The 27,799-nt window shown below is 60.3% G+C and overlaps 1 protein-coding gene across 3 annotated transcripts; it reads right to left on the bottom strand.

The window, feature by feature from the left end:
* Positions 1–1,678: 1,678 nt before the first annotated feature.
* CELSR2 (cadherin EGF LAG seven-pass G-type receptor 2) lies at positions 1,679–27,722 on the bottom strand. Of its 3 annotated transcripts, none has more exons than XM_024989583.2 (34): positions 23,890–27,722; positions 17,934–18,581; positions 15,781–16,003; positions 15,251–15,366; positions 14,988–15,076; positions 14,433–14,590; positions 13,927–14,090; positions 13,652–13,777; positions 13,117–13,283; positions 12,561–12,848; positions 12,301–12,475; positions 11,914–12,055; positions 11,634–11,754; positions 11,070–11,253; positions 10,792–10,893; positions 10,017–10,111; positions 9,564–9,773; positions 8,902–9,085; positions 8,680–8,808; positions 8,413–8,593; positions 7,859–8,026; positions 7,632–7,758; positions 7,330–7,530; positions 6,838–7,012; positions 6,395–6,507; positions 6,165–6,244; positions 5,952–6,078; positions 5,718–5,840; positions 4,993–5,120; positions 4,661–4,749; positions 4,353–4,547; positions 4,048–4,218; positions 3,699–3,933; positions 1,679–2,993 (listed from the first exon to the last, which is right to left on the bottom strand). In XM_024989583.2, the coding sequence occupies exons 1-34, from the start codon at positions 27,188–27,190 to the stop codon at positions 2,987–2,989; spliced, it is 8,742 nt and encodes a 2,913-aa protein (XP_024845351.1). In that variant the 5' UTR covers positions 27,191–27,722; the 3' UTR covers positions 1,679–2,986. The 3 variants fall into 3 exon arrangements, with proteins under 3 accessions (XP_024845351.1, XP_024845350.1, NP_001179860.1); XM_024989582.2 differs by having other exon boundaries at positions 1,679–3,259; NM_001192931.1 differs by lacking the exon at positions 1,679–2,993 and adding an exon at positions 3,083–3,402 and having other exon boundaries at positions 23,890–27,190.
* Positions 27,723–27,799: the final 77 nt, after the last annotated feature.

A 27,799-nucleotide genomic window follows, 5' to 3' on the forward strand; every position in this document is an offset into this window, starting at 1 on the left:
GGGGGTGTTTGTTAAATGAATGACAAAAGGTTTAACAGATTAAACTACGGGTCTCCCTTTTCTCACAGCCATTGATTCTTGGAACCGGAACCAGCTCAATTCCTTGTGAGTTTTGAGAGGATTTCCTCCTTGGAGGCCAGGCCCTGACTTAAGGAAGCCTGCAGGCAGCTGGATAAAGGGAGTGCGTTCCGGCTGGCGCACTGCCCCAGGTTTACACATCCATAGGTCCCCTTCTGAGGCACTAACAGGCCCTTCCCCTAGTTCCCAGGGCCACCCACCGCCCCCACCCATGGCTTCTTCCTTCTTATGGCTGATCAGCAGGTTCATTCACCTGTATCACCATGATAGCTGTATACACGTCACTTTTCCTGAGCCTCTTGCAGCAACTCCTGCAGCCTCTGGGCTTCTGAACGTTGAGTTCAGGGACGGGGTGTGGAGATAGACACCGAGTATTTAACTCTGGAGAAATTTGGCAGAGGCAAGAACAACGTCAGGTGTGCATCCCGACTGCGTCCTGCACTGGTGTCTGACAGAAGCAAGTCCAGGCACACACTTAGGCGTGGCCAGCAGATGGCATGTTTGTGTGGCCTGGATGTGGGCCAGGTCCTGTGGATCCTGAGGCAAAATAAGCAGCAGACCCGTGTGTTGTTGCCACCTGGTGGCCAAAGAGGACAAGACACGTTCCTTTTGCCCTTTAGGTCAGTCTGGGGTTTGGTTAAAGGTTAACAGCTCTTCCAATCCCGCTGCAAATCTGCTTAAGCAACAGTGCAATGTTAAGGAGGCAGCGTCAGCTGGGGAGGAGCCCCCCCCATTCCCCCCAGCAGCTGCCCTTCTCCTTTGCTACCTGCTTCCTTCCTTCCCTTTTGGTCAGGCTTTCTGTTTTTTCTCTTTCTGCACTCTACCTCCACCCCAACCCAGCAGCACCACGGAGGGAAGCCAAGGTTTGTTGGCCTCTTACTATGCACTGTGAGCCGTTCAAAGCGCTTACATGTGTTAACTCATTTAATTCTCATAAAAGCTCAATTAGGCAGAAGCCATCATCCTCATTTTGCAGGCAGGGAAACAGGCTCAGAGAGATTAAGTCACGCAGTCTGGTTCCAGTGTTTGTGTTCCAAACAGCTCCCCTCTGTGGCCCCCATGTGAACTCCCTATCTGGTTTGTTGAACAGATCGAAAAAACACAAAACTTGGGAACACAAGTGACGTGGCAGAGTGTACAGCTGGCTAGAGTGTGCATAGTTGCTTTATCTCCGATGTGGAGAAAACACAAGACGACCCAGAGGAGTGAAGTCAGAAGGTACCTAGTCACTGAGCACCTTTCAATTCCCACCAGCCTCTTAACTCAACCCTGCCTACCTCCTGAATTCTGCTCCCAGAACAGGACTCAGCTGGAATCCTACCTGCTCTGTGCAGCCTCTCCAGCCATATAGGTCCCTCCTGTCCTGGTGAAAAGCGTACTTTCCCTGCTATCGGTCACATCTTCCTTGAAAATGCCAGGACATGGGCTCAGTACTGATGAGGCTACTCGGGGGTCGCCCACTGCTGCAAATGTCGGTAGAGGATATCTGAGTCCCCTGACCTGGGCCCTCGCAGGGCCCTGCCTGCTCTTGTTTTCCAGAGACCAGGCCTATCCCTTCTGGCAGGACAGGGACGCACACAGGAGGACACAGTGACGGTGCTCAGCCCGCACAGAACTAGTTTATTCAGTAGTATGGAGAAATGAAAAAACAAAACACAAAATGCTACCATATTTACAGTAACAATCAAACTGTACAATCAGATGGTTAGTGTCAAGTTAGCATCCAGCATCTTTGTATTTTTTTAAGTCAAGTCATCAGTAGTAAAAACCAGTTAAGTTTTTAACCTTTTGCATGAATTGCCGAGGGGAGAGGCCAGGGGGAAGAATCCACGGCAGAAAAACCAGAGACCAGCCTTACAAATGAGAAATAGAAATATTTTCTCTACTCAGAGCCTCTTTTTCTAGCCACCTGCTCCAGAGGAAAGTCGGTGACAAGTCTGGAATACATGTTTAGTGTAAATGGTGACTCCAGTGATTAGCAGCTGGCAAAACCGAGGAGGAAGAGGAGAGGTGGGGAGATGACAGCCTGGAGCAAGGGCAAGGGCCTTAGGCCCCCTTGCCAGGACTGCTGGGTACACACCCAACCTGTGATGGCCATGTCAGACCCCCTGGGACTGGACCCATCCCAACACAACAAGCAAATAAATAAAAAATATATATTAACTCTCTCTTCGCAGGGAGCTGGGTGGTGAGGGGGAGAAAAAGGAACAGGACTTGGTCTTTTGAAGAAGAGAGCCAATTCCAAGAAGGAGATAAAAATAGAACATGTCTCAGAGGCCACAGCAGGTCAGTGGGGTTTGTCTGGTCCCGGAGGAGGGAGAGGGGACACGGGATCCCGGACTCCAGACCTGGGCTGGAGACGGCAGGGGGCGACCCGACTCCTGGCAGTCTTCCTCCTCCCTGTCCCACCCATACAATAGCAAAGAAGCGCAACTTAACAAGTGACTGGCCTTCCCCAGCACGGGGCAGGCAGGGAAATGAAGCACTTTTGGGTCAGCGAACTGAGCAAACACCCGGGCTGCAGCACGCGGCCGGAGTCCAGGAAAAGGAGAGGGGCGGGGTGGCCCGGCCGCCGCCTGGGGGCGCGGGTTCCCCTCAGAATGTGTTCATGCAGCATTTGGGGGTCCGGGGGCTCCGAGTCCTTCTGCCCCCTCTCCGGACAGGGCTTTTGCAGTTCCTGGAGGTGGCAGCACGGGCAGGGTGAGGAACGCCCTCCGTCCTGCCACCCTTGCCGCGCTGAGGCCCGCCCGGTGCAGCCCGCAGGGCACGATGCCCTGGGTGCATGTGGCTTCGTCCTTTCCTTTTGGTGATGGCAGACGGGGGGGCAGGCCCCCCGAGAGTCCCTCTCCTCCCAGAGGCACAGCAGATGGGAAACTGAGGAGAGGCTGGGAGAGCATCCTGGGGGGTCCTAGCCTCTTAGGGGAGGGAAAGGGGAGTCAGTTTCCAGCGTATAAAAAAAATTAATCCCTGAAGTCATGAAGAGTGGAGATCCATTTTTAAATCTTTTTTTTTTTTTTTTTTCCTCTTTTCTGAAAAACTTTGTCTTGGAGATGTTGGCCCCAGGGGTCCAAAGTGCAGTGAGGGGGATGATGGGGAAGGGAGTTGGCACTAGATGGCCTGGGGTGGGGTGGGTGCCCCTCCCGGCAAGGCCCAGGCTCCTCAGATGGATGTTTCGTCGCTGCTGCAGGCAGGCAGGCGGGGAGCAGGGGCAGGATAAAGCACAAGACAGGAGTGGGGGCATGAGTGCAGCTGGGGAAGGTAAGGGAGCCTCAGGGTGTAGGAACCACGGCCCAGGGTTAATGCAGGAAGTTAAAGAAGAGAAATCTGGAGAGGCAGGAAAGCAAAGTGACAGACAAGGCAGACAGAGGGTTAGTCAGAGCAGAGGAGACAGGGAGAAGCTTTCCCCAAAGAAGGAAGCAGAAAAGCAACCCCAGCTCCCCGCCCTCCCCCACTCTACCCGACGCCGGGCCAGGTCAACCCCGTGGGGCACCGTGTCTGTGGGCACGTGGCCTGAAGGGCCCCGGACCACAGTCTGCTGCCAACCAGGGTGGCCTGGGGGAGGTCTGGAGGCAGGGCCTCGGCAGGGCTGCACCCTGATCCACCCACCCAGCCACACTCACTCGGAGCCTGACGAGTCCTCATCCACCGTGCCCGCCTTGATGCTCATGGCAATGGGCATGACCCCATTCAGCTGCTCCTGGAGGCTCTGCCGGGGGGGAGGGCGGGGAGGGGGCCCAGCCCGGCTGCCCTCGCTGGCTGAGGAGCCCCGGGAAGACGTGGTGCCTTGTTCGGGGGGTAGCCGGAGGAGGCTGCTCTTCTCACTGATCGTGGGCAGACACTTCTTCTTGAGGATACCTGTGGGCCAGAGGGTGGGCTCCATGAGGGGCAGGTGGAAGGAACACACCCACAGGCTGGTGTGAGGTGGGGGGCTGCTAATGGGGAGCATGCAGCTGTGCATACCCCACTCACCTTTGTGAGGCTGGGCAGAAGGGCCTGGAAGGGGGCCCAGGGACCCCTCCCAAGTCAAGGCATCTCCATTCTCTCGTGGTCGCTCCTCAGAGGCCCCATTGCCACCACCTTCCTTTGCTGTGGTCCCAAAATCTCCAGGCCAGGGAACCTTCCCAGGCCCCAGGCCCCCATCTGGTGGACAGAGGAAGTAGATAAGGCCCAGAGAAGGCAGTCAGGAGAATCACTACCCTAGTCCCACCTCCCAGAAATCCCAGCCCCTGTGTCCTCCCACTGCCCCCAGAGGCCACAGCCCTGCACTGGCCCACCCTTCGGGGTACTGTGCAGGGGCAGTCTCTCGGCCCCAGGCCCCAGCAGGCTGTCCCAGCCCGGTTCTCCAGGGAAGGCTGCCTCCCTCTCCACTTCCTCTTCCTCCTCCTCGCTGTCTGATGAGTGGGTAGATGCATAGGAGCCGCTCTGGTCATCCTCCAGGGACAGGTCACTGTCGGAGTCTGTGTCTGGATCTAACAGGTGGGGGAGAGATCACGGACAGCCCATCCGCCACCACCCACCCTCAGTAAAAGCTGGGTGGCTGGGCCTCCACCCGCCACTGGCCATCAGGAGATTCCATCCTCACCATGCTGCTGGTTTTGACCTTCCAGGAACAGGCCACCGGGGTCCCCCAAGCCTGGGGGCCCTTGGCCAGGGTTCAGTGTGGACTCCTCCCTAAGAAGACAAGACACACTGGAGGCATCAGCCTGGCTCCTCACCTGTGTCTCATTCTCTTGTCTGTCCTGGGTCTTCCCATTCCTGTCCCATGTCCCTCACCACTTCTAGGTTCAAGCTGCCACTGTGTCAGCCACGGTGTGTGCTACCCAACTCCTAGCCACCTCGCCTGGGTCTAGCAGGCCTGGTGCCCTTCCTCTCTCCCCAGCCTGCCACCCCCGACCCCGCCTCACCAGGCCTCACCTCAGCAAGAAGGGGATGTAGCTGGGCTGACTCTTGCCCGAGCGGCTGGCACTGTGCAGGGAGCCGGCTGAGTCTCCGTAGGGCTGGTACAGCCTTCCATCCCCATACGGGCTGGGGCAGTTGTAAGACTAAGTGGGGAACAGATAGGTCAGTACGTTGGGAAGTGGGACGGGGTGGGCCCAGGCTGGGAAGTGGAAGGGCTGAGGGAGCTTGCCCTAAATTCTACCCGCCATGTACCAAGGACTGGAGAAAGAGGCACTACGTCCCTGCTGCCCCCGATTTCAGGGCCTGGTAGTGGTTGTAGCTCTGCTGTAGCTGTGTCAGTTCTATGTATCCCAAATACCCTGGACTTGGCTGTCTAATAGGGGCTTGTTAGCAAAAGATGGCTCTCCTGAGAGCATCCTGGGAGACACAGATTTACCAAGACACACAAGGGACTCTCAGGTGTGGGGCATTCATGACTGATTACCTGTCTTGGCCACTTTCTCCTATGCTCCACTCCCATCTCTCTCAACTCAGCACCCCCCTCCCCCACCCCCAACCATGCCCCTTCTTCCCAGGCCACACATACCATCTCACCACCCCTTCTTCCTTCAGGAAAGGATGTAAGGATGGAGAAAAAGTGGGACAAAAAGGACAGAGAATGGGCTCCTTGGGCCTCCTGCTTCTCCCCTGCCTCATACTCCCCACGACCCCTCCACCTCCCGGACCCCTGGCTCCCTCACCGAGGTCAGGGTAGACTTGGTGGTCAGAGCAGGGTCAGGGCTGGGCCTGCGGCTGCAAGCAAACTTGAGTGCTTTCCGGACCTCCTTGCTAAGCACCACGTAGGAGAGGAAGATGAAGGGGCCCTGACAGGCAGGAAGGAGCAACTGTAAGTATTGATTAAGGTACCTCCTAGTCCAGCTCCCCCACACACACAACTCTAGCGGCCTCCCACAGGGCATGGGCCGGGCCAGTACCTGGACACAATTGGAAGCAGCGAAGAGGTAGTGGAAGAGGAGGGTGTCACTGTTGACAGACAGCAGTGCCAGCAGCCACGTGGCGCTCAGCAGCAGCAGGACAGCGAAGGAGGGCCGCAGGCCCGAGCTGGGGGCGGGGGGCTGTGAGTCTGGCTGCGAGGCCTCCCACGCCGGTGCCCGCCCACCACCCAGGTACCCCCAGCCCATACTCACACAGGGCCTTTCTTCTCAAAGCCCTGCCGCTGGGCAGCACAGGAAGCCCGGGCCGCCAGGATGTACAGGAAGACGCTCATCTGGCAGGGGAGGAGGGGGTGTGAGGGGGGATAGTCAGGGCACAGACGGCTTTCCTCCCACCCCCGGGAGGCCTCCGCCATTCCTCAAGGGGAGCCTGAGGTCACACTTAGCCTGCTCCGCCCCACCCCCAGGCACTCTCTAGCACTTACCGAGACCGCAAAGGCCACGGGGCCGGTGAAACTCCATATGAGGGTGTCGTAGATGGAGAGCCAGCAGAAGTCGGGGTTCCCATAGCCCTCCGGGTCCAGGCCCACAGCTAGACCTGGGAGGGCGGTGACAGCGGTGGGGAGGGGTGGTCAAGGGACTTGGGAATCAGTCAAGCGGTCAAGTGGGCTCTAAGGGCCAGGTGCAGGGGAGGAAGGGTTCTGTCCACCCTCTGTCCATGCCAGCCTCTCCAGCCTAGGGGACCCTCTCCCTGGGTGGGGCTCCCAGGCACCAAGTTAAACGAGAGGGACGCTTGTGGAGAACTCGGCCCGGGGCGTAGGGATGTGGGGCCTCCGGGCCTGGGATGTACGTGGGAGAAGGTAGCATAAAGGTGCACCGAGGCCCTAGGGATGTAGACCTCAAGACCCGGGCTGGGGGCGCGGGGTACCTGTGATGAAGGCGGGCACGCCCCAGCCCAGCATGTAGTAGAATCGCATGGGGCCGGCGTTGACATCGCGCACCTCGGTGAGCGCCCGGTACAGGTGCAAGGCCTCCAGCAGAGCCCAGGCGAAGGCGCAGAGGAACAGGAAGTGCAGCAGGATGGCAATGACCGTGCAGGCAAACTGAGGGCCCAGGCCGCGCCCAGTCAGTGCCCAGGCCACACCAGGCTGTGGGCTCTACTCTCACCAGACTGGAGAGGAGGGCCTGGGTGCTGGACGCTGCTCCAGCGGGCAGTCTGGGCCATAGGAAGGTAGATCTAGGGTGCGCTGGGGAACCAGGGGGAGCTGGAGCGGCGGAAGCCACGCGCCAGGCCCCAGGCTAGCTCTTTACACGTCATGGCTGCAGAAGCAGGATTGAGGGGAACGCTGGGGAGGACTGACATGGGACCATGAGAGCAGGGGACACTGGGGAAGGTTTCTGGTGAGGAGGAACATCTTACAGGGAGGTCAGCCTGGTTGATTCCCAGGAGGAAGACCAGCTGAGCCAGGCCCAGGGCGGCTGTCAGGTTCCGCCGGATGCCGTGCTGGTTGGAGCGCAGGGTGCGCAGGACAGCAAGGAAGAGGAAAGTGAGCAGGAGGGCGGCCAGGGTGACCCCGAGGGCCACATATGTCAGCGTCTTCAGTGGCAGGATCTCCCCATTCTGCAGGGGGGGTGGCAGAGAGACAGGGGGGTTAGGATGGACAGGGTCTGAGCACCCAGTCCAGAGCCCTGGGCTCCCACTCCCAGCCCTGCGGGCCCAACCTCGCGCCGAGACACGTCCATGAGCACGGCGAAGCTCGTCATGTGGTTGCACTGGCAGCTGACGTGGCTCTCGTTGCGGAAGACGACTTCACAGCCTCGGGCTGACCAGCCACCAGTGCCACTGACCCTGTGTGGGGGAGGCAGGGTCAGGAGACAGGAGAGTGGGGTGCACTGGGGCCTGGGGGGCTCTGCTCACAGCCCTGGGGCACAGGGCAGTGCAGGCTCACAGGATGGAGTGGTTCCAGAAGACACAGATGGGTTTGGTGCGCTCCTCAGTCTCCAGCAGCCGGAACTGCACTGTGACTGGCTTGTCCAAAGCACGGGGCAGGAGCTCCTCGTCGTCATGGACGCTGATGCTCACCACAGGTGTGTTGATGACGGGGCGTTTGGGAACTCTGGACAGGCAGGCACACAGTCACCACAGTATTCGCGTGAGTGGCATGCACGCATACTAAGTCACTTTAGTCATGCCCAACTCTGTACAACGCTATGGACTGCAGCCCGCCAGGCTCCTCTGTCCATTGGATTCTCTAGGCCAGACTACTGGAGTGGGTTGCCATGCCCTCCTCCAGGGGATCTTCTCAACCCAGGGATCGAACCCACATCTCTCACGTCTCCTGCATTAGCAGGTGCGTTCTTTACCACTAGCGCCACTTGGGAAGCCCTGCGTGACTGGAGGACCCTTCTTATCACTCTGAGATGCTGCCAACCCCTGGTCCCTCTCTGTGGCTCAACCACTGACTGGCACCCCCACCCACTCCTTGTCTCCCTGGCCGCTCACCTCAGGCTGCGCTTGTCTGGGTCGTAGTTATGGGGCAGCAGCCCGGCCAGGGTGCGATAGATGATGACGCTGGCCACAGCCTCACCCTGGCTCAGCTCCGGGTGCCGCCGCTGCCGCCGAGCCAGCTCCTCCGGCTCCTGGGGCTCTCCGGGGCCCGCGGGTCTGACCACAGGGGGCGTTTCTGGGATCGGGACATTGTCTACTCAGCTGGGTCCTTCACAGACACCCCAGCCTGGCCCCCTGACCCACCCCTCGGCCCCCACTGACCTCTGAAGACAGACTCAGGCAGAATGACCGTTGTCTCCAGGTCTGGGGGCCGCTCCCCCCGCAGGGCCTCATAGCGGGGCAGCTTGGCCCCAGCAAAGTTCCCCTTGTCCAAGCGAACGACAGAGATGACTAGGGAGAGGGCACAGGTCAGACCCTAGGTGAGGAGGGCAGGCCCCTGGCACGGCCCTGCACACTCCCTCTCCGGCCCGCCGGCAGCCTCACCAATGTTGGGCGTGACGATGGTGAAGGGGCTCAGGTAGGTGTGCCGCATGTTCTGGGCCAGAGCACTGGCATAGGCCTCATAGTGCTGCAGTAGCCAGGCAGTGCCGCCCTCTGTCTGCTGGATCAGCTCCCAGTGCCGCTTGTTGGCCGCATCCAGGAGGGCACTGCCCACACGCAGCAGATTCTAGGGTGGGCACGGTCACAGTAGGCTGTGCCCACAGCCTCACTCCTCGTCCCTACCAGCCTGTCCTGGACCAGCCCTGGCTCACCCCCCACCATGCCCTGCCCACGAATCCTTCCTCCTGTCTCTAACAGCTTCCCAGGGCCTGTGCCTATGCCCACACAGATTATTTGATGCGGGTTCCTCCTGTCCTGGGCCTGTGGGGAGGGCCCCTCCTCTGGCGAGCCTGGTCAGACCAGGTCCTCGTACAAACATTATTCTCTGTGGGTACCCTGCTTTGAGAGGGGTCGGAAAGAGGTGCTCTAAATGACCCATGTGCTGCGCCATGCATCACAGGTTCTCATGGAAGCCTCATGCCAGCTGGGAGCTCCCTAAAAGCAGAGAGGGGAGTGCCCCCCACTGTGCCCTGAGGTTACCAGGAGCTGGCTCACTCACCATGACCTCCTCCCACCCCACCTTCCCTGCCCACTCTGAGCCCCACCTCTGTGAAGTGCACGTCCTGTGTGGCGGACAGCCCAAAGCCTCGCTGGGCACTCTCGTGGGCCAGCAGCCGCGTGGCCAGCTGGTAGGCCACCTTGACATCACTACCAAAGTAGCCAGCTGTGTGTTGGGTAGCATTGCGCAGGAGCAGGGCCAGCCGCTGGGAGCGCCCCGAGTCCAGGCCTGACTCGTTTCTCTGAAGCCGCTCAGCCTGGGACCAAGACAGGCAGGGGGGTCAGCACAGGGAGGGGACAGTGAGGTTCTCAGAGGGCAGAACTGGAACTCCAGAGTAAAAGGACTCGGGAAGGGGAGAGACAGCCTCTGGGCAGGGGCCCCCGGAGGCAGGAGCTGGAGTTGTCGGAGTCCCCTTTCTCAAAACCGGGGAGGCGGGCAACTCATCCTGGGTGAAGACGGGGTGAGGGGCAAGGAGAAGCAGAGGAGACGGTTCACTTACAAATCCCTTCAGCTCTGAGAAGGTTACTGATGTGCAGTTGAAGAGGTTTGGGGGAAGCCACCCTCTGTGCTCGTCACAGTGGCGCACAGCAGTCCCTGGGGGAAGGCAGCCAGGAGCGCAGGCCTCAGGGAGAGACCTCGCTGAGTTCTGCAGGGGGCCAGCCTCCATGGACCGGAGACAGGGGACTAGCAGACAAGGGCCCTGCTGTCCGGCACCCCAGTGTGTGTGGAACACCAGAGCCAAAACCTCTGCGAGATCAACCCACAGGAGGGCTACAGGAATGGCCTCCCTGAGCCTCGGACTCGGCTGCCCTACTCCGGCCACCACCTTGAACTATCTGCCACACACTCTCTGTTTCTGATCTCTGTTCATGGTCAGTCCAAGGGCCAGCACCAGCCTGCATCCTGCAGCTCCCCTGGGACAGCACCCCGTGTTCCCTGCTCCCCAGGCCATCTCTCTAGTGGCATAACTCCAGTACGAGGTGGTGAGTTGAGGATAGCAACCTGTGTGACTCATCTTTGAACCTCTAGTACCCAGCCCCGTGCCAGGCACACTACAGGTTTTCAGCACTTTTGTTACAAGTCCAAAATGTAGACACCTTTCATCTAGGCAAACTTGGGAGCAGGGGAGCATTGAGCCACGGAAGCATGGGACATGGAATCCCCCAGACCTGGAGGCCAGAGGTTGGGGGGGTCTGCAGCCAGGGGCTCCCCACCCTCACTCTACTGATAAAGGCCAAGTCCTCTGTTTCATGTTCTGGGCCTCCAGCACCTACCGAAGGAGCCTTTGGGACAGGGGGCAGCAGCAGGCAGACCAAAGCGGGTACGGGGCCACCAGATCCCAGCCTCAATGGCCCTCGGGCAGCTGTCGTAATTCACTGCAAGGAAATGCACCATCACTCAGGAGCAGTTGTCCCCCTACAGCGATGGCCGGGCTCCCCAGCCTTCCCAAGGCAGCCTCAGGTCTGCAACCCATCCCAACTCCTGGCCTCCCTGGGACACTGGGGCCTGGCACACAGCAGGGAGGGCCACCCACCCATCTCGAGAGCCCTACCTTCACAGCCGTTGGTGGTGACCTCAGCAAAAGGGTTGTCACAGCGATCACACTGGCGCCCAATGACACCTGGCTTGCATGGACACTGGCCCTCCTCAGGGTCACAGACTCGGGACAGAGAGCCCGTGGGGTAGCAGTCACAAAGGAGGCAGGCGGGGCTGCCAGGGGGCCGGTAGTGGTTCTCCTGAGAGGGAGAAGGGACACGGGGTCGCTGGCTCAAGCTCTCTTCCCTGGGTGCTCACGGATCCTCTCACTTTGGCCCCTCTGGAGAGAGGTTCCCTGACCCCCAAGAATGGTACATTCAAAGTATTTATTAACTGGTCGTGATTCAGAATTGAACCCACCAGTGAGACACCAATCAATTAGAATGGGCTGCAAACAACCAGTACAGCTGGCCTGGACACACAAGGACAAATAACCACTGGCCCGCCCCAGCGGATCAAAGGCACATAGCCCTCAGCGCTCTGTGGGGAGGCTTCTTCCACCGCCCACCCCCCAAGGGCCCAGGAAGTACAGGACAGCGGCCGAGGCAGTCGACGTGCAGCCTTGGCTCGGGGCAGTCACCTTGCAGTGGCACTCGCCGCTTGTCTTGTTGCAGTCTGGATCGAAGCCTTTGCTGACATCGCAGTTGCATGGGCCGCATGTGGGGTGTCCCCACCAGCCTCGGGGACAAGGTTGGTCAATCCTGCGGAGAAGGGACCAGGGAGGAATGAGCTCCTTCAGCCATCCTGTAGCCACGAGTGGCCCTTCTGACCCCAGCCGTGGCCCAGCCAGGCTCCCAGGGCTCTGAGGGACACAGCGGACATTGGCAGTGGCCCCAGCTGCCTGCACGGATCCATATTACCTGGTCTCACAGTATGGCCCAAGGTAACTGGGAGGACACTCGCAGGTATAGCCATGGGGAGCACTGGGCTTTCGGGTACACATGGACTGATGCTCGCATGGGTTCAGGTCACACACGTTAGTGCAGTTGTCACCATAGTAACCTGGGACCAACCAGAAAGACGAGAGAGACTCAGTCCCCACCTTCCCCTGGCATTTTCTTCAAACCTGCCTTCATTCACCTCCTTCTATTCTGAGCAGCTATACCAGCTGGCTGTAGCTCTGCAGTGCAGAACGAGAGGCTCAGAGGGGTGAGGTGACTAGCCCCAGGTCACATGGCAAAGCCAGAGTGACCCACCCCCACCCCACACCTGCTGACCTGTCCCATTCCCCTGGGCCCCTGGCCTACCTGGATCACAGCTGCAGGAATAGCTGTCCCAGTCGTCACTGCAGTAGCTGTTGGCAGGACATGGGTTCGAGTCACAGGGGTCTGGCAGGCTGCAACCTGGCTCCACGTTGATGCTCTCCCCACGGCTGGGATCCAGACTGCTGACGCCCTCAGGCGTCTCGCTGACCCGAACACCCTGGGAGGGAGAGGGCAGTGGTGTTGGCCCTGTGTGGAATGGGCTTCTCAGTGTTGGCAGTGAGAAGGCAGAGCAGGAGGCTTACCTGCAAACAGCCCCGGAAGCCTCGGGCCACACCACTGGCCGGCCCTGGAACACCCCCGACGGTAACGTTGCTCAGGTGTAGCCCGTGCAGCCGGGGGCCCAGGTTGCCCTCTGCCCGCTGCTGCCCGTAGTCAAAGGACAGGATGGCATGGCCAGGGCCTCCACTGGCTCCCAGCGCCAGCTGTGCATGGTGCCAGTCGCCATCATTGGCCCGGCCTGGCTCCAACTGGAGAGATGAGGCCTGGAGCCCCGTGCCCTCCACGCTCAGCACCACGCGGCCCTCCCGAAGCTGGCACCAGAAGAAAAGAGGGTCAGCAGACTGCCTCGATCAGCTCATCTTCCCGCCCACCGTCCTACCTGAGCCACCAAACCCATCCTGCTGCCCAGCTGAGGCCAGGGAGGAAAAGGCATTATTTCCTGTGGGCCCGAGAGATGGCAGCAGTGATCTACCAAAGGAACCCAGCTGCCTTTTCTCTCCTGGGAAAGACCCCGCCCAGCCAGCTCTGACCCATAACCCGTGCCCATGGGCCCGCGGGCCTCACCCCTCCCTGCATCACCTGCAGAGTGATGGTGCTGCGCCCCCTGGTGACAGCCTGGAGCAGGACGCCGTCGGCCTGGCGTGTGCGGAACATGAGACTGAGGTGCCAGGGCTGGGAGATGGGCAGTGAGAGGCCATGCCAGGCCAGCAGGCTGCTGCCCAGGAAGCGCTGCGGGTTGGCCATCTCTGGGCAGGCAGATAGAGGCAGACTCTGAGGGGCGGAGTGGCCGAGTGCCCCAGGGGGCATGATGTTCAGTGGGGGTAGCTCCACGGGAGGCAGGGTACTGCCCCTCCTAGTGCCCAGGCTCCCCAGCTGCCCCGCCCTCCAGAGCATCTACCTGCTCCAGGTCCACCCCACTCTGTGCCCAGGCGTGCCTCTGACTGGGCCCTTTGTCTCCCGTGCTAACCCTTTCTGGGCGCTGCCCAGACACGCTTTTCCACCCACAGCCAAGCTCAGCCGGGCCCTGCCCAGGGCCTGGCCTGACCGTGCTGGGGTTCCCAGAGCTGCTGATAGCTCCCAGGCCCCAACCTCTGACAGCTGCCCCCATACCTACCCTGGGCACAACTCTTGCCCCCAAAGCCCAGAGGGCACTCGCAGCTGAATGCGTCCCACTGGTTCACACAGGTGCCCCCGTTGTGGCAACTGTTGCTGTCACACACGTTCTTCTTGGCAGGGCACCCTAGAATGAAGAGAAGGGTGCTCAGGCAGAGGCTCCTGACAGAAAACCTGTGGCAGTGGCTACAGGGGCTCTGAGCCCCCCACTTCCAGGGGCCCCCACACCAGGCACCTCCCACCGCTCTGCATTCAGCCTGACCCCGCCTCCCATACCAGGCATGGTGCCGTTGTTGGCAATGAAGTCGGCCATGTCAACGTGGCGGCTGTCCACCTGCAGGTTCCTTATGCAGCCCACGAACTGCCGGGTGCGGACAGGGAAGCTCTCGGGCAGGTCAGGCACCCCACCCAGCAGCAGGGGCCCTGTCAGGTCCAGAGACCTGGCAGGCGGGGTGGGGGGTGGAGAAATGGCCGAGAAGTAAGGGTGAATGGGGCGCTTCCAGTTCCTTCTCCTAGGGGCCCTACCGAGCAGCCAGGGGAAGGGGAGCCCCACCCTGGAGCTGCTCTATCAGACTGCTGCCCAAGGCTAGCTCGAATCCCCCAGACTTGCCGGTTGCGCCCCCACCCAGCCCCCACGCAGAGGGCTGGGCAGGGGCAAAGGGTGGCCAGGTAAGAGAAAGGAATTGGTTACCATTTCAGGGCTCCCAAAGTCCCCCCTTACAACCCTCCCTCCCTGTGTGGCCCCACACCTCGCTGCACCCCCAGCCCTCTCCCCTCCTTACTTCTTGCTGCCACCCTGAGTGCCCTGGGCAGCGCAGGAGTAGTTGCCCAGCATAGCTCCAAAGCGCAGGGCTACCCCTGTATCACAGCCATCCACGGTCACCACAGCCACCTTCTGCTCGGATGGGCCCTGCGGGAGCCCCGTCTGACCCAAGAGTGGCTGTGGACAGGGAAGGGCAGAGAGGGGAAAGAGTGGGCCAGGGCCATTCATGGGCCAGCAGGCAGGAAAACACCAGCACATACACACTCCCTTTGTGTACTGCTACACACGCATACACGTGTGGTATACACACGTACACATGCACACGGATGTGTGCTCACATGACCATTTACCTTCCTTAATGTCCACTTGTGTTTGTACCTAGCGGAACAGGAAGTGTCTGTACCACCTAGCAGGATGGGAATGCCTGGCGAGGCAGCAAGTTCCACCCCTCCCTTCCTCCCCGTTCAGCCAGACAGACCATGACCAGCCCCCAGCAAGGCAGTGCCACCCAGGTCTGGGAGAGCATCTGAGCCCAGGACAGGGCCCTCTCCCCCGGGACCCCTCCCACACCCACCTTATTGTAGTACTTCAGCTGCACCGTGTGCCACTGGCCGTCACTGACCCCTCCGGGCACGAACGGGGACACGGTGGTGGTCGACTCCCCTGAGGAAAGGACCCAGGTGAGCTGAGACACCAGCTGAGGGCTGGGAATGGGGACAGGCCACTTGCGGTTGGGCTGTGCCCAGGTTTGGCTGGGAGAGTGTGCGACTCAGGGTCAAGGGTGGAGAGGCACAGGGACTCGGGGAGATGGGCGAGGACGCAGGGTCGCGGGATCACCTGCAGAGAAGGTGAGCTGGACCTGCTCCTGGATCACCTCGAGGGCCACGAAGTCATGCTTCTCATTGAAGCGCCCGTTGTACAGCAGCAGCCCGTCTCGCTCCTTGGTGGCAAACCTGAGTGGGAGTGGGGGAGGGGGCAGGGAATGGGGCACCCACCTGGATACCAGCACCCCAGCCACCTAACTAGCCCTGGTCCTACTCAGAAATCTCCCGAGGGCTGACTCCTGGGCAGAGGCTGTGGGCCGTATGGCTAGAGCGTGGAAGATGAGCACAAACCAGGACTGGCGGCACGACCCTGGCATCCTGGCTCCCACCCTTGAGGGTGGGTTGGGAGGAGTGTAGGTGGCCCGGTGGGTGAGGGGCCTGCCAGCCAAGGGTACAAGGCAACTCCAAGTACAGGCCTGGCTCTGTCAACACCTCCCTCCCCACCTGCCACACAGCATCACCACCTGACGTCCCACCTCGTCCACAGAACAGGAGGCCCCCCAGGCTGTCCCTGGCCCCTATTCCAAGTGCCCAGGCACTCACGAGAGGGCCAGGGTGAAGTGGAAGCGCTGGCGCAGGCCCCGGAAGGTGATGAAGGAGCGGGCAGGGAAGCTGCGTGTGGTCACCTGGCAGAAGGGCTTCTCAAAGTCTCCGGATGGGCAGTTGCACTTGAAGCCGCCCACCAGCAGGTTGACACAGGTGCCCCCGTTCTTGCAGACGCCTGGGGTGCAGCGGCCTGAGCGGGCACTCACTTCGCAGTGCTCACCTGGACAAGAAGTCAGGCAGGTGAGCACCAGGTGCCTGGGGGACTGGGACTCCTTCGCTCGCAGTGATCCCTCTGTGATCTCCCATGACTCCTATGACACTCTGAATCCCTCCAGCATCCCCACCTCCTCTCATGTGCTTATCCCTCTGAGCTCTGTGAAACCCTGGCTCCTTTGATGCCCTGCTTGGCGCACTGGGCATCCTCACCACAGTCCCATGTATTGCTGTCCCGCAAGTTCCCAGAGGCTCCCAGTCCCTCCCATGCCCTTGTTTGGGCCTTAAGAGCACAGGCCTGTGAGGTCCCTGATCACAAGGTCCGAGTCCTAGTGCCCTTTGGTGTGAGGGCTACCCAGCAAGCATGGGGGTGTTCTGGCCCCATGAGGGGGCATGCCTGTGGATGAGAGGGCCTGCAGGACAGCACAAGGGCTGGTGCCAACCCCCACCCCACACTGGTGCTTTTGTCTCTCACAGGCACCAAGATCAGCTTCCCTCCCTGGGGATGAGACCAGGCTTCCATTTGGATTTGTTGGAGTTATGGGATGGTGTGGGCGGGAAGCTGGGGACTCTCCAGAAACGGGGCAAGGAACTCCCACCCTGAGCCCTGGTGTTCAGACTGAGGACCTCTGTGCACTTGAGAGATGCTGAGACAGTAGGGAACTGAGCCCTGGGAGCTGAAACGGAGGAGCTGAAAATTCCAACATCAGATGGAAAAATCCACCCTTTTCTCTCCCTCCCCATTCCCAGATTCTAGAGATAGGTTCTCAGCTCCAGTGCCTAGTGACTGGCTCTAGTTTCCATGGAAACTGTTGTTCGCCTACTCTAAGCACCCCCTACCCCATCCTCTTGGACAAAGACTTCCCTCCCCTCCCCCCAGCCCACCCCTCTGCTCCCCCCTACCCACAGCAGCAGCTGAGGAGTCAAGTCTGGCAAGTTCTGGGCAGGAAGATGCAGCAGGGGAGGCAGCAAGGCTGGCCTACCACGGCTGGCGAAGCGTGTGGGCATGGCTCTGGGGGAGAGGGAGCAAGGCCTACGGCCCCCGGGAAGGAAAGGCATGGAGAGCAGGGGATGTCCTGAGGGAAAGCAGAAGGCTGCAGGGAAGGGTCTGGAGCCGAAGCAGAGGCAGCGAGATCCCAGGGAAAGTCTGGGGACAGGATATGTAAAGACCCCTGGAGATAGGCCAACAGGCCTCTTGGTCAGGCCCTGCTTTACACACCTGGGCAAGGGTGGAGCTCCAGGTCACACAGGTGCGATGATCTGAAAGTTCCCATCCCCACACCTGAACCCCACCAGTCTCCCCAGCTCTTCTGCGCCTCCCCTCAACACCTGAGGAGAAAAGCACCCGCTGCGGCTCTGAAAGGCAACTCACTCATCAGTTGGGAGAGTGCATGTACTAGGCCCAGCCTCATGTCAAATCCAGGTGAGACCTGGGGCAAGTCACCTGATCTCACTCAGTATTTCCTTAAATCACAGCCAGCACTTCCCACAGGCCAGCTCTTACCCGTATTAAATTCAGTATGGGTAAGAGCTGTATTAAATTAAATTCAACCTTGTCAAGGGAGTAGATTCATCACCCATTTAAAAATTCTACCCCATAGAGCGGTTAAGTAACTTGCCCAAGGTCACCCAGCTGCTCTTGTCAAAGCTGGGATACAAATGCAAGCAGACTGGCCCCAGGGCCAGCGCTGACCTCAGTTACACCATCTGGGGGTGGGCGCGGGTTGGGGACAGAGAAACAAGGCTCCCCTCTTCCTTTCTCAAAGGTGATTGTGAAAGAGGAAGGGGGACTTGTGAATGGCCAGTGTACCCTGTACATTCCCTCAGGAGAAGAAGGAGGTTACCGGGTTCTTAGCTTGATTGTGCTGGCCCTGCGGCCTTAATCCCGACCAGGGCCGCCCCCAGGCCTTCCCCTCCCTCCCTCCGCGAGGGCTCACCGGTGTAGCCATCACGGCAGAGACAGGTGTAGCCGCCCTCGCGGCTGCGGCAGTGTCCGTGGGGGCCGCAGGGCCGTGAGTAGCAGAGGTCCACCTCGGTCTCGCAGTAGTCGCCGGTGAAGCCAGGTGGGCAGCGGCAGCGCAGTCCCCCGACCGGGTGGATGGGCCGGAAGAGCACGGAGGAGGAGGCGATGAAGGGCGCGGAGGAGTCAAAGCGGAGCACGGACACGCAGCGCATGTAGTTCTCGCAGGGCTCACGCAGGCAGATATTGTCGTCGAAGGGCAGTACGCGCTGTGCGGAGATGGCCGTGAGCAGGCTGCGGTTGAGATACAGGCGCTCCTGCAGGTCCTCGGAGGGCAGGAAGGGTGGCCCGCCCCCGGGCCCCGGCGGCTGGCCCACCGACAGGCTCACGTTGAGGATGTGGCTGCCTGGGGCATCGGTGTCCCGCTGCACGTTGAAGATCACCACGTGGTCTGGGGGTGTGGCCAGCGTGGCGGCCACAGCCTGGATGAAAAGACCCAGTAGGGGCGACAGGAAGCGCTCGGGCGACATGTCTTCCAGGCGCAACGTGATGCTGTGCGTGAGCATCTCGTCGGTGATGATGGTGACGCGTAGGGAGCACTGAGCGGTCACGCTGTGCACGCCGTCTGTGGGGAGGCCAGACGGTCAGCACCCAGGGAGGGCAGGGGTCCCAAGCCATAGATCTGGCTCCGGGTAGGAGCACCCGGAGGAGGGCATGAGTGTGGGCGGGAACCCTGCTCGCACACTCCTGCACTGCCCAGTTGCCAGGAAAGGCTCTCCTTTTCTAACTGGCATAAAGGAGCCCTTAGGACGATGTATGCCTCACCTGAGGGAGAGTCACTCCAGGAGGGCTCAGCCCCCAGCAGCACTCAGGGGGATTGATTTCCAGAAGTTCTCTTTGCATACTTTCCAGAACCCTCTGTTGCAAAGCATGTGTGTGTGTTAATTACTGGGTCCTGTCAACTCTTTGCAACCCCACAGACTGTAGCCCACTAGGCACCCCTGTCCGTGGGATTTCCTAGGCAAGAATACTGGAGTGGGTTGCCATTGTCTTCTCCAGGGGATCTTCCCCACCCAGGGATCGAACCCAGGTCTACTGCATTGCAGGTGGATTCTTGGTGGTCTGAGCCACCAGGGAAGCCTGTTGGAAAGCACGGACACATCTTTTAATGTTTGTGTATCTTTCCCTGCCCCAAGCCACGGACGGGTCTGCTCCCTTATATCAATACCAGACCAGGTGCTTCCCTGCACGAGGATCTTATTTTGCCTTTTTCTTACCTCCCTAGAGGGCCCAGAGCACCATGCTACTGCTAAGTCGCTTCAGTCATGTCCGACTCTGTGTGAACCCATAGACAGCAGCCCACCAGGCTCCCCTGTCCCTGGGATTCTCCAGGCAAGAACACTGGAGTGGGTTGCCATTTCCTTCTCCAATGCATGAAAGTGAAAAGTGAAAGTGAAGTCGCTCAGTCGTGTCTGACTCTTAGTGACCCCATGGACTGCAGCCATGTACTGGAGTGGGGTGCCATTGCCTTTTCCGTAGAGCACCATGAGACCCACAAATATAATCCTCCTGCCACCTCAGCCTCTATGTTGCTGCTGCTGCTAAGTCGCTTCAGTTGTGTCCGACTCTGTGCGACTCCATAGATGGCAGCCCACCAGGCTCCCCCGTCCCTGGGATTCTCTAGGCAAGAACACTGGAGTGGGTTGCCATTTCCTTCTCCAATGCATGAAAGTGAAAAGTGAAAGTGAAGTCCCTCAGTCATGTCTGACTCTTAGCGACCCCGTGGACTGAAGCCTACCAGGCTCTTCCATCCATGAGATTTTCCAGGCAAGAGTACTGGAGTGGGGTGCCATTGCCTTCTCATCTCAACACTATTACAACCCTGACCCTGGCTGTGTTCCCCCTCCCTCATTGCAGTAGAGAATGGAGGGTGAACTGGGTCAGTGGGCCACCCAGTCCCCCTCCTACTAAGCCTGGTGGCTGCTTGGGCGCAGGCCCGCTATCCCCATAGCAACGCCCCACACAAAGCATTCTTCCCGCCCAACTCTCTGAGTTGCTGAGGGTAGCCCGGGGGGCCCTACCCCAGGAAATCTAGCTGAGCCACCTTACCAGTGGCAGCACCACCCACTGCCCTGATGTTGTGGGGTTCTGGGGGCCAGAGATGGAAAAGCCTGGGTAGCTCTCCACCCTGAGCCCCAGACAGAGCCCCACTGAGCTGACATCTCCTTTGGGCCTAGACTTCCAGCTACTCATCACCCACTTGGCTCATGGCATTAAATCCAGTGCCTGCCACACCCCCGGGCCACACACTCACTTATAAACAGCTAAGTACTAACACTCTGGTGTCTCACCCCACCCACACACACTAAGCCCAGAAATACTGGGCACACCTGAATGCACAAATACGTGGCAATGGATTTTCTTCATCTCAAAATGAAAGCTGGAGGCCAAGCGGTGAGGGAAATGGCTTGGTTGGGCTATAAGCGATATTGTTTATTTACTACAACGTTCTATGCATAGTAAGTGTTCAGTCGGATGTTCATGAGAATCTATTTGATCTCCATAATGAAGAAATGGTCTTTAAAACACAGCAGGGAGGCCCAAGTAGTTATTTAAAAGGACATCCTAGCAGGAATGGGGCAGGAGTTAGTGTTTCTCAGGTGGGACAGAGGTAGGAAAGGGCTTCCATGGTGGCTCAGTTGGTATAGAATCTACCTGTAATGTACAAAATGAGGGTTTGATCCCTGGGTTGGGAAGATCCTTTGGAGAAGAGCATGTCAACCCACTCCAGGATTCTTGCCTGGAGAATCCCATGGACAGAGGAGCCTGGCAGGCTACAGTCCATAGCGTCGAAAAGATTTGGGCATGATTAGCAACCAAGCATGCACGCGCACACTCACGGGTGTAGGAAAGGGATCTGGGAATAGATTCTTCGGCTTCTGTGTCATAGCACCTTGAGGTGGCTGACTGCGCCGGCAGCTAGGAAGGCTGAAGCCAGACACACATCTGAGCCGTGTCCTCGGCCCCCTGCCCACCTGCCCTCCAGCCTCACTGCTTGAGAATGTGCCGCCCGCTTGCTCTCACCAGCAAGCCTGTTGTCATCACTCACCTCTGCTCCTCCTTTTCTTGACTGCTGCTGAACAAGCTGTTCCTTCCTACCTGGACTATCCAGCCACCAGCCCACACTCCCCCTAGTTTCCTAGCCCACCCTAAACTCACCTTTTCCAGGGAGCCTGCCCAGATTTATGACTTCAGGCTCGACTTTCCTCCCTCTTTCAGAGCCCCCTGCACTTAGTTCTGGAGCCAGCCCAGGGCCCTCGTGTACCTGGTGCCCAGTGATTCCTTGGTGTGAGAGTCCCTCTGGGCAGGAAGGAGCCCAGAGTCCACACAGAGTCCTCCTAACTGGCCAGGGAGGGGCGGGGCAGGCAAGAGAAACCTCTCCACCGTCAGCCCTGGGAACGCGCGCCCCTCCCCATGTTGCCCCTCCGCCAGCCCAGGCCCCGCCTGCACCCCTCACCCAGTGTGTCTGTTGCTTCCCATCTGGCCCACCATCTGTGGCCGCCTGCCCCCTCTGCTATTGTCCCCATCCCAGCAGTCAATGGACCGCTCTCTCCTTCCTCTTTGTTCCTTTCTTCTGCCTTGACCTGGGTCACCCTTCAGGTGCAAAGGCAACGGTAGGAACCGGGGTGGGGGGTGCATAGCCTGAGCCATCCTCCTGGGCAGAAGACGGTGGGGATGGGCCCTGACCCCAGGAAACACCATCTGTGACAAGAACCTCGCCTGCCACACCTGAAAAAGTGTCAAGTCCCAGACTGGGGCAGAATTAGACGCCAAACCTCCCTTCCCCTGGCAGATGCACTAGTGGGAGTTGTAGGCCATGGACGGGCACTCCTGTGTGTCCAAGCAGAGTTCAGGAGAGGCAGAGTTAGGAGAATTTGGGCCTCAGGAGAGCCACCCGGCCCATGCTGGGGCAGCTGAAGTCCCAGGGAACAAGAGAGGGGGAAATCGGAGAGGCAAAAACACAGAGACCAAAACAAGGGAAGACAAAGGCCCAGGAAAAGAGCCAGCAGCGGAGAAACTGGGAAAGGAGGAGAGTCACACAGGAGATGGGGAGAGGACCACGGAGGAGACAGTGCAGAAAGGCCCCCAAGGGCAGACGCGGGAAAGAAAGAAGAGACAAAGAGCAAGAGAGGGAAACAAAGGGCAGCAAGAGCTGATCCCCCTCGCCCCAGCCCCCTGGACTTTGGGGTTGCCGTGGTGACTGCCTCCAAGGGTCAGGGCCGAGGGGAAAGGGTGGGGCTGGGCTGGAGGGCTGGCTGAGGCCTCCCCCTCTATTCTAGGGGAACCAAGGTCTGGGGGTCTGCATGGGTAGGAGTGCAAAGGCTGGGTGGGGCCTCCTCTGCCCACGTCCCTCGGTCACCTAGGGTGGACTGGGGCAGGCAGGAGGGAGAGGCCCTTCCCTTCCGGCCCTCCCCACTGCTTCCCAGCACAGAGAAGGACACGAGATAGCAGAGCTCCAGCCCCCACCTCCTCCCACTAAGGAGGAACTGAAGCTTCCAGAGGCAATGAGCCTGTCCATGACCTCTAAAAGCTCACGTGCCCTGGCTCCAGTGGCCACCTGAGGATTGGGGAGGGGAGTTATCTGTCCCAAAAGGACTATGAATGGGGAGGGGTCTAAAGCCACGCCCTGTGTCTTGCACACCTCACTCCTCTTCTGGCCCGGACTCCTTGGGGTAGAAGTGAGGCTCGCCAGGCGGCTCTTTCTCCCCTCTCTGTGTCTGAGTGAGGGTGCCCTGACCCACCCCTCCCCAGGCACAGCTAACAGTCAGTCCTCACAAGGGCCCCAGCTGTTCCCAGGCTCAGGGAAGGGGCTCCCTCCTTGCTGCCACTGTTGTCCACTCCCTGCTCCCGACAGAAGAGACAGAATGTTGCCCACCGCCCAGCCCCGACTCTCCTCCCCCAGCCCTTCTGTCCAGGAGTCTGCAGGCTGAGCGCTTGGCCAAGCAGCTGGAATGCCCGGCCTGGGTCCCGGCCAGGCTCCCACGCCCCAGGATTCTGTTCTCCTGCCACTGGATCCGGGGGCTCTGCCCTCAGAGGCCACTAGCGCCCTGGCTCACCATGGTCCCCACAGCCCATCCCCTGAGCCCAGGCTCTCACGGGCCGTGGGAAGGCCTGGCGTCTAAGAAGAGCCAGGCCGCGGGGAGGCAGGGGGCCCAGGAGCACCATGGCCTGCCCCTGGCTCTGCTGCAGCCCCTCCCCCAAGCTGGACCCCGAACCACCACCTCTGACAGTGGGGTCTGTTTGGACAGAGACAATGAGCTCCAGCCTCACTTCCTGTGGGAGCTCTGAAGGGGAAAGCCAGGCCAGGCTCTTTCTGCCTGGAGGGAAAAGAATGTCCTAGACAAAGTCCCCCTCAGCTGGTCTGTGGCTCAGCCGGGAGCCAGAAGGGGCCCAACCGCAGGGTCCTGACCCTGTGGGGGCAACCCTGTGCCCCCACAGTCTCGGCTCTGTCCGAGGCTGTGTGAGATCACAGGGACGTGCCGGCGGGCGGGCGGCAGGCGGGCGTGAAGGGGTGGCTCGCTGCTCTGGGCCACAGTCCCCTCCATCCTGCCCCAGCTCTCTTGGACCCCAGAGCCTTTTTCCATAATTCTCAGCAGCCACAGAGAAGACAGCCTCATGACACTTCCCCGACCACGTCACAGGCTGGTAGGCAGGGGGCAGCCGACCGAAGCAGCCCGGCCCAGCCTGGGGTGGCAGGCAGGGCCCACACAGCTGCCAGGATTCCTCAGGTTCTGTCCCCAGCTGCTTTGCATCCCTCAAATGCTGGGCCAGTCCCAGGTAGAGAGATGGGTCAGCAGCTCCTCCTCAGAAGGCCGCCCAGGCCCTCCCCCGAGGGCCAACTCCACCCCAGTGTCGCCTGGGCCCTTCCTTACCTGACACCAGCACGCTCATGACAGCCTCCAGAGGTCGGTTGTTGTCCAGCGCCCGACTCAGCCTCAGCTCGCCCGTGGACGCGTTGAGGAGGACCAGACTGAGTTCATTCCCCCGCTCAAAGCTGTAAGTCAGGCTGTCTGAGATGTCAGGGTCGTGGGCAGGCACCCGGCCAATGGCACCCCCTGGGAAGCTACTTGATCGATTGGTGACATAGTTGTTGAAAAGGATCTCGAAGTTGCCCAGCACTGGTGGGTTGTCGTTGCGGTCAAGCAGGCGGACGTGCACTGTAGCTCGGCTCACCAGTGGAGCAGACGTGGCCTGGATGACCAGGACATATTCAGGCCGGTCCTCGTAGTCCAAGTCCACCAGAGCGGTCAACTCTCCGGAGAAGATGTCCAGTTGGAAGACCTCAGGGATGTTGCCCTCCACGATCTGGTACATGATCTGAGCATTGGTGCCTTCGTCAGGGTCAGTGGCTGTGACCCGGGCCACTGCCAGCCCAATGGGACTGTTCTCTTCCACAAACACATCAAACTCATCCTGCTCAAAAACAGGTGGGTTATCATTTACATCCAACACTGTGACTGTCACGTCCATGGGCGTGCGGGCTGGAGGCATCCCCTTGTCCACTGCATATGCCCGCAAGACGTACTGGGCCACATTCTCACGGTCCAGCCTCCGCAGTGTTCGCACAATGCCTGATGTGGACTCTACGATAAAGTCCCCGTCTCCATCATCGCCCCCTTGGAAGGTGTAGAAGACCCTGCCGTTAAGGCCAGAGTCACGATCAGTGGCTGAGATCTGCAGAACACTGGTGAAGGGGGGCACGTCCTCGTAGACACTGCCCTGGTAGGAGTCCCGCAGAAACTGAGGGGCATTGTCATTCACGTCATTCACCAGGATCTCCAGGTAGGTGGTGTCGGACTTCTGGGGAATGCCATTGTCCCGGGCAGTGATGGCCAGCGTGTAGGACACCTGGTCCTCATAATCCAGCTCAGCCTGGGTGGTGACAGCCCCTGTGTCCGCATCGATGCGGAACTGGGGGATGCTGTCCTCCATAAAGTAGGTGATGCGGGCATTCTCACCCGTGTCCTCATCTGTGGCACTGATGAGCACCACTGTGGTGCCTGCTGGCCGGTCCTCATTAATATTCACCGTGTAGTGGGAGCTCTGAAAGACAGGGCGGTGGGTATTGGCATCGGTGACATTCACCACCACTTGTGCCGTGTCCTGCCTCGTGCCATCGGAGGCAGTAACAGCCAGCACATACTGCCGCTCAAGTTTGTAGTCCAATGGCAGGGCGAGGGACACCAGCCCCCCACCACTCTGGCTGGTGATGGAGAAGCGGTTTCGGGTGTTGCCGCTGGTGATCTGGTAGGTGATGACGCTGTGGGCATCTCGGTCCACGGCCGACACCGTCACCACGCTGGTGCCCACAGCTGCATCCTCATTGAGCCGTACTGTGTACTCTGGTTGGGTGAAGGTTGGGTTGTTGTCGTTGACATCCAGGATGGTCACACTGACACTGGCCGAGGCAGTGAGTGCTGGGGTGCCATGGTCACGGGCTTCTACTCCAAAGCTGTAGAAATCAACCTCTTCCCGGTCCAGCTCAGCTGCCACAGAGATCCAGCCTGTGCCATTGTTGATGGTGAAGGGAAAGTCGTGTCCAACCCCTGCAAGGCGGTATTCTAGGCGGGCATTGTCACCCGCATCAGCATCAATGGCCTGGACATGGAGGACCAGGTAGCCTAAGGGGACACTCTCCAGAACAGTAGCCTGGAAGGGGGTGCTGACAAAGATGGGAGCATTGTCATTGATATCCAAGACCTGCACTGTCACCAAGCCGGAGACGTTGGAGAGAGGGGGGCGGCCACCGTCCTGTGCCCGAACCCGTAGGGTGTATTCCTTGGTCGTCTCATAGTCAAGAGGGCTCACCACGTCCAGAGCCCCAGTCTGGGCATCTAAGTAAAACTGTCCCCGAGCGTTGCCACTCATGATGCTGTAGTGCACCAGAGCATTGCTGCCCTTGTCTCTATCTGAGGCTGTGACCCGGAGGACCGGAGCTCCTGGGGCCACATCCTCCCGCACCTGGACCACGTAGCGCTTCTCACTAAACTGGGGGGCATTGTCATTATCATCTTCCACCGACAGGAAAATGGCAGCTGTGGCAGTGCGTGGACCAGGGTCCCGACCCTGGTCACTTGCTTCCACAGTCAACTGGTAGGATTCCACCTCTTCCCGATCCACGGGGCCTCGGGTTCGGATGACCCCAGAGCGAGGGTCAATCTCAAAGACTTCAGAGGGGCTGCCCCCAGACTCCTCCAGCAGGCGGTATAGAATATTGGCATTGGGAGGGGCGTCACCATCTGTGGCTCTGACGGTAAGCACCTCATAGCCGACTTCCAGGTTTTCCCGGAGGCTCTCCTTGTACTCTTGCTGCTCAAACACAGGGTCGTGATCATTGGTGTCAGTCACCAAGATGGTGAGCGTGGCCAGGGCACTGCGTCGGGGCATGCCATGGTCCTGCGCCGTGACCCTGAAGACGTGCGTGCTCTTGGTCTCACGATCCAGCTCCTCGGCTGTGGTGACCGCACCAGTGATCGGGTCCAGGGAGAAGAAGTGGTTGGAGCGGCTATCGAAGAGGGCATCCATAGTGTACTCCAGTCGACCTGCCTCACCCTCATCTGGGTCAATGGCCCGCAGAGATGCCACAGGAGTACCTGCTGGCTGGTTCTCGGGCACTGTGGCCTGGTAGCTGGGGGGCTGAAACTGGGGGGCGGTATTCACGTTCCTCTTCCGACGTCCACCCATGGACTCTTCTGCTAAGCTGTCCCCTGCCCTAAAACCTGGGGCCTGCACCAGCTTACAGGACTGGCATCTCAGCCGTGGGGCCTTTAAGCACAGGTGCTCATGGGGCAGGGTGAGCTTGCCCTGTGGGGAAAGGTGGCCTCCTATGCCCAGAAGACGACAGCTCCAGGGGCAGCCTTCGGGCGCTGGTGGCAGGGGGATGTGGGCCCCGGATTCTGGACACCAGACCCTCAGACCATCATGGTGAGGCACCAGGTGGCCAGTCAGTTCCGTCCCCGCATCCCTGCAGCGGCTGGTGTAGAGCCAGAGGTTCGAGGATGAAGCTGGACAGAGCCAGCCCACGGGAGCGCAGGCCCCCGAGGAGCCGCGTCCGCCAGGCCCCAGGGAGCGACAGGGCCCCACTTGGTCTCCCAATAGTGGCGGCAGCAGCAGCAGTAGCAGCAGCGGCGGCAGCGGTGTCGGAAGTGGGGCACGGGCCGCCGGGCTCCGCATCTCTCCCCCTTCCCGGCCGGCCGGGTCAACGGCGGCCGCCGCTCCTCCTCCCGCTCTTGCGGACCCCGCCGCGCCTCATGCCCGGGCCGGGGCGCCAATCCCCGGGGGCTACTTTTGCGCCCCGTGGGGCCTGCTCCTTGATGCCTCACCGGAGCCCGGCGCTGCCTGCTCCCACGCGCCGGCTCCCACCGATCCCCAAGCCGGGCCCACGCTGGGTCACCCAGACCACCACGGGCTGGCGCCGCGCTTCCACTAGCACACCCGGCTCTCGCCACCTGTGCCCGCGGCGCCCGCGGGGCCCGCGCGCCCTTGGCCCTGCCGCCCCGAGATCCTCTGAGTGCTTCTCGCCCCCGCGGGATAGCCCACCTGCTCCCCCAGAGCTGCGCACCCGGACCCCGGCCCGGCCCCGGGCGCCTCCGACGGCCCCCCGCCGGCCGCTCGTGCTCCGCGTCCCCGCCGCCGCTGCTGCTATCGCCGCGGCCCCGAGCCCAGCCCCACGCTCCCTCGCCTCCCCGGCGGGCGGGCGAGCTCTGCAGAGCGGCCGCGGCGGTGGCGCCTCATTACCATAGACCTGCTCGCGCCGCCACCGCCTTAAAGTGGCGACGCCAG

The sequence above is a fragment of the Bos taurus genome, chromosome 3 (assembly GCF_002263795.3).
Source record: "Bos taurus isolate L1 Dominette 01449 registration number 42190680 breed Hereford chromosome 3, ARS-UCD2.0, whole genome shotgun sequence".
Classification (NCBI taxonomy): Eukaryota; Metazoa; Chordata; class Mammalia; order Artiodactyla; family Bovidae; genus Bos; species Bos taurus.

Coding starts and splice junctions, on each gene's coding strand:
- CELSR2 (NM_001192931.1), bottom strand. CDS start 27,190: ATGCGGAGCCCGGCGGCCCGTGCCCCACTTCCGACACCGCTGCCGCCG. Junction 6,508..6,837: donor CGTGCCCGCCTTCATCACAG/GTACCCCGCGCC, acceptor CCGCCCTCCCAG/GTCTAGCTGTGGGCCTGGAC. Junction 4,219..4,352: donor CCTGCACAGTACCCCGAAGG/GTGGGCCAGTGC, acceptor TCTGTCCACCAG/ATGGGGGCCTGGGGCCTGGG.